Here is a 7,860-nt window from a genome sequence, read left to right on the forward strand (position 1 = left end):
AAACTAATGACGAATTTGATACGGTCGAAAGAAAATATTTTTTTTGTTTCTGAACAACAGACAAGAAATTCACATAATTCTAGAATAAAATCGAAAATGGGTGGATGGAAAAAAAAAAAAAAGACAAAAGTTTTTTTTTTTTTTTTTTTTTTGATTAAACGTGAAAGAGGTCAAAAATAAAGTTTCTGAATTTATCAAAGAGAAAAAAAATAAAAATAAATTCAAAATGGAGGTCAACCTGAAACCATTTTAATCTTTAATATAAAACAAAAACGAAAAAAAAGGAAAAGAAAAAAGGAAAAAAGAAAAAGGAAAAAAATTTTTTTTTATCGCTTTTTTCTTTTCTTTTCCTTTCTTTTCCTTTTTTTTCGTTTTTGTTTATTTCTTTGAAATTTTTTTTAAAGGCAATATAAAACGCACATAATAATAATAATAATAATATTATTATTATTATTATTATTATTATTATTATTATTATTATTATTATTATTATTATTATTATTATTATTACAAATCAAAAGTAATAAAAAATTAAATAAAAATGGATAAGTCGATAAATTTTAATAAAAAGTCAAATTTTATAAATGATTATAAGAAAGAAAAAAAATAAGAAGAAGAAGAATGAATAAAAAGAAAAGAAAAGAAAAAAAAAGAAGAGAAAAAAAAACGTTCGTGCACTTTTTTTCTTCCCCTTTGCCTGTTAAAAAAATTTTTTAAAGAAAACGAAGAAAAGCGAGAAAGAGAGAGAGAGAGAGAGAGGGAGAAAAAAGAGTAAAGAGAACAAAACAAAAATGATGAGGAGCAGAGCAATAAGAAAAAAAAAAAAGATTAAAAAGGGTAAATTTTACTCCATCCCTCTCCCCCCCCGTGAATTTAGGCTTTTATTAAAAAATAATAACTTGAAATAAATCGAAAGGAGGTGAAGGTGGGCGCGTGATGGAACTCAACGAGAGGAGTTGCTTTTCTTTTGTTTCGCGGTTAAAAAAAAAAAAAACAAAAAACAAAATTAAAGAATTATTCAATAAGATAAAAAGTAAATTCTGTAAAAAAAAAAATGATGTGAAAACTTTTTCAACCCCCCTCCTCCCACCCCCCACCGTCTCCCCGCAACATCCCCCCTCATACTTATTTTCCTTTCGTATTCACTTATCAAAAGTTAATTAAAATTATAAGTTATTTCATCATCAATAACCATGAAAGTAAAATGTGAAATCAATGGACGATTAAAAATGAGCCGTCAGGAGCAAAAAAAAAACCTCCCCTATTTCCGCCTCCTCCTCCTTCCTCTCCCTCCCTCATCTCCCTTTTTCATCTTTATCCTTTTCCACTTTCTCACTTCCATTCACTTTTTTTTTTTTTTTTTTTTTTTTACTCTTTTATCCCGACCGGCTCCTTCTTTCCTCTTCATCTTTTTCTTCTCCTTAACAAGAAAAAGAAGAAAAAGGGGGAAGAGGAGGAGGAGGAGGAAAAGATGAAGAAGAGGAGGAGAGATGAAGAGTTAATTTCCGAAAATGATTAATGGCCCTCTCGACTGTCATCAAATTTAATTTAAATTAAATTGCTTTTCGATTTTGAGATTTTATACGTTCAGCAATTTATTTAACCTTTGAACTCCTTATTCAAGGTGAAAACCATATTCTTATTTGTATACTTTTTTTTAAAAACAATAATAATAATAATAACACACGTACATAAATCGCACTTGACGCCATATTTGATTTTTATTTAAGGAAAAGAAAAAAAAAATTTTTTTTTAAATTTAAATTTTATTCCCGCCAAAAATTTTTTCATATTTTTTATTTATTTATTCTATGACTTTTTTAAAATCTTTTTTTGAATTTTTTTTTTATCTGGTTTTTCTTTTTTTCTCTTCCTTTTTTCATCTTATTTTACATGACTTTATTATTATTATTATTTTCCACCATTAAACACGACAAGGCTACTTGTCGGGGGTTTTAAGTATTTATCCGAGGTTTCTACCCGATTCCTTAGGGACAAATACTCGAATTTCGGTGGTGCCACTTATTATAAGATAGCACCACATCAATTCTTGAAGGTCTTCCTGAGTCCATCTTTATTCGATGGGAACGATTTGTCTCCTGAACTGGGCTCCGGTGACTAACATCTTTGGAGTGGCCAGGTCAGAAGCAGTGAAATTCACATTCTCGTCGAGCTGCCTCAGGTCGACCGTAGAACAAGATTTTGTTTTTGGTTCTTACTTTGTCTTGTTCTCATTTTTTTTTTTTGCTCTTTTTTAAGCCAACAGCACGTGGCGTTCTCAAACGGTCACCCATCCAAGTTTGCACCACGCCCGATGCTGCTTAACTTCGGTGATCGTACGGGAACCGGTGTGTCCAGCATGCTATGGCCGTTGGCTTTTATTATTATTATTATTATTATTATTATTATTATTATTATTATTATTATTATTATTATTATTATTATTATTATTATTATTATTATTATTATTATTATTATTATTATTATTATTATTATTATTATTATTATTATTATTATTATTATTATTATTATTATTATTATTATTATTATTATTATTATTATTATTATTATTATTATTATTATTATTATTATTATTATTATTATTATTATTATTATTATTATTATTATTATTATTATTATTATTATTATTATTATTATTATTATTATTATTATTATTATTATTATTATTATTATTATTATTATTATTATTATTATTATTATTATTATTATTATTATTATTATTATTATTATTATTATTATTATTATTATTATTATTATTATTATTATTATTATTATTATTATTATTATTATTATTATTATTATTATTATTATTATTATTATTATTATTATTATTATTATTATTATTATTATTATTATTATTATTATTATTATTATTATTATTATTATTATTATTATTATTATTATTATTATTATTATTATTATTATTATTATTATTATTATTATTATTATTATTATTATTATTATTATTATTATTATTATTATTATTATTATTATTATTATTATTATTATTATTATTATTATTATTATTATTATTATTATTATTATTATTATTATTATTATCATTGTAATTTTACCCGATAATATTCTATTCTTAAATTACGCACCGCATAAAATTTGAAAAATAATATTTTCAATAAGATTTAATAAAAATTTTCCGAGAGTAAAAAGAGTGTCGTATTATTAATTATTTATTTATTTATTTTATCCGTAATTATTATTATTATTATTTTGTTTTCCCTCCTCCGGAAACTCCCGCGAGGTTTCCTTTCTAAAAAAAAATTTTTTAATTTGACAAAATAAAAATTAAAATTTTATAAAAAAATGTTGGAAAAAAAAAAAATTTTTTTAATTTTATCATCATTATCTGCTTAATATTTTTTTCTTTAAGTTAAAATCAGAGATTTTGTTAAAAGAGTTTTTAAAAGATTATTATTTTACTTCTTCAGATTTCCGTTAAAAAAAAAAAAAAAAAAAAAAAAACAAAATGACAGTTTTTTTAAAAATAAAAGTTCATTAAAAAATTTTAAAAATCAATACGATGCATTCACTCGTTAAAAAATGTAAAAAAACGGGTCGGAAAAATCGTTGGTAGTACCGATGAAAATATCGACCAATCAGAGCCCGTTTTTTATAAGCAAAGACTGCGATTAGTCGATCGATTTCAAAGGTTATATTCACGCTGAACTAACTAACTAAAATAATTTAATTTAATTTTCTCATTTAGCACAATTTAAAAAAAAAAAAAATTAATTAACAGACACGTACAAACCGACAGAAATTTGACAATTTGACAAACGACAACGTCGAAACAAACGGTTGTTTGTTTTAATAATAATAATAATAACGAGAATAATTAAACTAAAAACATTTTTTTTCTTTTTCAAAAGCCTTTAAGAATAAAAAATTACCCGAGGAAATAAAAAAAAAAAAAAAAAAAAAAAAAACAAAATGAAAAAAACAATTACGATTGTGTTTGTTTATAAATTATCCTGGAAAAAACAATTTTATCCAGAATTTTTTTTTGTAACGACAAACGACACATAATTATGATTAATTTTTTTTTAAAAAAGATATAATAAAAATATATCGTTAAATCTTGTCTTTCATATTTAATTCCTACAACAACCAAAAAAAAAATTATATATATTTTACGTTTATTTGTTTGTTTACGTCATTTGTTGCAAAACTATCTTTTCACTTTCTACGCCTAAAATTATTATTATTATTATTTCTGTACGATTTATTTTTCTTTAGTTACAAATAACTCGATGTAATTTAATTTTTTTTTCGTTTTCCCTTCTCATCACTCTCTCTCTTTCTCTTTCAACATTTTCTTTTTATCATTTTTCTTTCTTTTGTATTTGTAGCCGACATTTTTCAATTAAGTAAAAACGATTTTGTTGAAAAATTACAATAATTCGAACGACTATTAACCTAAGCGGGAAAATGACAAATACATATGATACAAAAATTTTATTTGAATTTTTTACCTGTTAACTTTTTTATTTTATTTTTTTACATTCATTTTCTTTTCATATTCTTTTCATTTCTTTTTTTATTTCATTCCTCTTTTCATTCCTTTTATTATTATTATTATTATTGAAATTAATTTACCGAAATCATCTTCTATACAACCTTCATAACAAAAGTAGAAATATATATGTAAGGTTATTTAATTTCGAATAAAAAAAAAAAAAAAGAAATTTGTCTAAAGACACGACTTTTACGTCATAGACAACAATACACGATAAAATTGGGTTTAATTAAAAATCAGACGACATTTTTCTTTTTTTTTTTCGGTTATGAAACTATCGAATTTAATCGAGTTTTCAATGAGTTTTTTCACCGCCCAATTTTTATTTCCTCCCCTCCCCCTTCCCCCTACCTATTGTTTCTTTCTAAAACGTTCTAAAAAAATAACATACATAAACAAATAATAATTTATTTATTTATTTATTTACCGGATGTTGTTTACAAAAAAACGTCGAAAAAATTTTCCACCGGTCAAATTTTTATAAAAAAAAAAAACTTTATATAAAAGGCGGAGTCGGGAAATTAAAAAATTTCCCATTATTATTATTATTTATTTATTTATTTTTCATTTCTTTATGATTTTTGTGTGTGTATGTTCTTTTATTTAAAATGAAATAATAATAATAATAGTAATAATAATAATAATTTTTGAATCGTTATTTTACTCGCGTAAACGTATTTTTTTTTTTGTTTGTTTCTTTTACGAAACGGGCGATTGTTTCAAACGTGAGAGAGAGGGGGGAAGGAAGGGAAAGAGGGAGGAAAAGAAAAAAAGAGAAAGTAGATAGGAGAAAAAAAAAGAGAGAGAGTGAAAACCTTTTGTTTAAAAAAAATTTAACCGCATCGGAATATGGTTTTCTTAAATTGTTCACTCGTGTTGAAATTTAGGCGTCCTACGTTAAAATGCGTATACAACTGGAATTGTCTGAACAATGATTTCCCAACAACAACTACAAACAAAACGTTTCCTTTTTTTTTTTTTTCTGGAAAAATAAATTATTTAAAATATACTTTTTTGTTTCATTTTTTCATTTTTTCGTCATCTTATCCCTTTTTGAATTCGGTCAAAAAAAAAAAAAAAGGAAAAGCGAAAACTTTTATCGGTCTTATTTATTCAAAAAAAAAAAAAACCAAAAAATAAATAGAGAAAAAAAAAGAACAAAAAGAGAAAGAGAGAGAAAGAGAATGATGAAAAGGAGAAAAGGGTAGATAGGGTGGTAAAAAAAAAAAAAAGGAAAGAATGAAAAAGTAAATATGCCGGAGAGAAAAAGTTTTTAATGACGCAGAAAACTCGCAAAAATCCTCCCAAAAGATGATTTTAAACGCATTTTCCGGAGATAATGAAAATTATACTTTAACCTGTTGAGAATTGTTTACGACAAACGTTCAAATATATATACATAAACAACGTGACAAATTATTTATCGTTATTTTCTTTTTTTTTTCTAATGCCACGTCGGCAAATATATATTACGATAAAAATATTTGCGACGGATCTTGAAATTTATTTTGCTTCTTCACCTTTGAGTACCGATTAAATAAAATTCTTCCAGGATTATCCCGATTAAATAATCATCGGGATCGGGATTTCTATTTTTTTCTCACGATTAATAATAATAATAATAATAATAATATTTTTGAATTGCAATTGCAACGAAATAAAAAAAAAAAAAAGAAAGAGAAGAAAGGAAAAAAATCAATGTGTAAAGTTATTTTTTTTTTTTTAACTTGAGCGCGTTTGGTACGCGTCGCTCCCGAATAAAAATTTAGTAAAAAAAAGAGGGGGGGAAGAAATGGGGGAAAAAAAGGATAAAATGTTATCCAATTAAAATTGGTAAGACTTCACGGAAACCTTAAAAAAAAAAATAAAAAATTAAAACTTATAAGTTTTCATTTATCGTGTTTGTTTGGAAGTTGCAGTCACGACAATTTTCATTTTTTTAATTTTGACTTGGTTAAAACAAAAAAAAAATTAATAAACTCATTAAAATAAAAACAAAACCACGACAATTTTTATTTTTGTGTGTTGCGTCAACGTGGTTTTAGAAAATATAATTTTTTTTTTTTTTTTCTTACAATGACAAAAATTGAAAGGAAGGAAAATTCAAAAAAAAAAAAATAAATAAATAAATAAAAGAAAATAAAAAAATTTTCACAAAACGTTAAAAACCTAAAAAAATGGTTTCCCTAAAGACACGACGAAAAAATTTTATAAAAAAAAAAAAAAAAAATGTTAACTATTCTTTTTTTTTTCCTTGATGATTTTACATTAGAGATTTATTTATTTATTTATTTTTTTCAAATTCAAATCTCGCGCCTTTTCACATTCGATTCCCAAATGAATTTTTTTTTTCTTTCTTATTCATCGTCCCATCGGAAGAAAATTGAAAATATCAGATTTACAAAACAATAATAATAATAATAACAAATAAGAAAAAAACGAAAAAAGGTGTGAAAACTAAATGAAAATTTTTTTAACCTTTTAAAACGAAAGACAATTATAACGTGGCAATAACTAAATTAAACATAAAAACTCAATTTAAACAATCTTACGAAAATTTAAAGAAACTCTTTACTCACCCATCTATCTACCTGCTTCCCTTCCCCTCCCCCTCTTCTCCCCTTCCTCCTTTGCCGCCATATTTAAATTTTCAAACGTCAATTAAAATGTAGGGAAAAAATAAAATTATTAGGAAATATTTTTTTTTTTTTGACTTTTCGATTTATTGTCGGTGAAGAAAAAGGTTGGAAAAGATAATTAAAAATCAACAATAAATTTTCTTCCATAGTGTCCCTAAACCTAATTTCATTTTCAACCCTTATTATTCGAAAAGGGGTTGAAATAAAAGGGGAAAAAATGAAAAATTTTTTCTTTTGGTCATTATACTACTACTACGTTTTTACACTTACCTAATATCTGTCCTAATACGGTCCTGCCATCTTCTCCCAAACAGGCACTTCTTGCATCGAATGGATTTGTAAATTGCACGAATGCATAACCCTTATGCATTGAAATACCTAAAAAAAAAAAAATAAATAAATAAAAAAAATCAATGAACTGATGATGATAATAATAATAATGATAATAATAATGATAATAATAATAATGATAATAATAATAATGATAATAATAATAATGATAATAATAATAATGATAATAATAATAATGATAATAATAATAATGATAATAATAATAATGATAATAATAATAATAATGATAATAATAATAATGATAATAATAATAATGATAATAATAATAATGATAATAATAATAATGATAATAATAATAATGATAATAATAATAAT

General features: G+C 23.6%; 1 protein-coding gene across 1 annotated transcript in view; it reads right to left on the reverse strand.

Moving 5' to 3' along the window:
• Positions 1-6,371: 6,371 nt before the first annotated feature.
• Phum_PHUM564010 (uncharacterized protein) overlaps positions 6,372-7,860 on the reverse strand; it is a gene marked incomplete at both ends in the record, with an annotated part of 2,523 nt that continues 1,034 nt past the window's right edge. Inside the window, 2 exons of the mRNA XM_002431948.1 lie at positions 6,372-6,406; positions 7,465-7,572. Of these exons, the coding sequence (XP_002431993.1) occupies positions 6,372-6,406; positions 7,465-7,572 (143 nt within the window). The remainder of the gene's footprint in view (positions 6,407-7,464; positions 7,573-7,860) is intronic.

Source organism: Pediculus humanus, genomic scaffold (genome assembly GCF_000006295.1).
Source record: "Pediculus humanus corporis 1103172108298 genomic scaffold, whole genome shotgun sequence".
NCBI lineage: Eukaryota > Metazoa > Arthropoda > Insecta > Psocodea > Pediculidae > Pediculus > Pediculus humanus.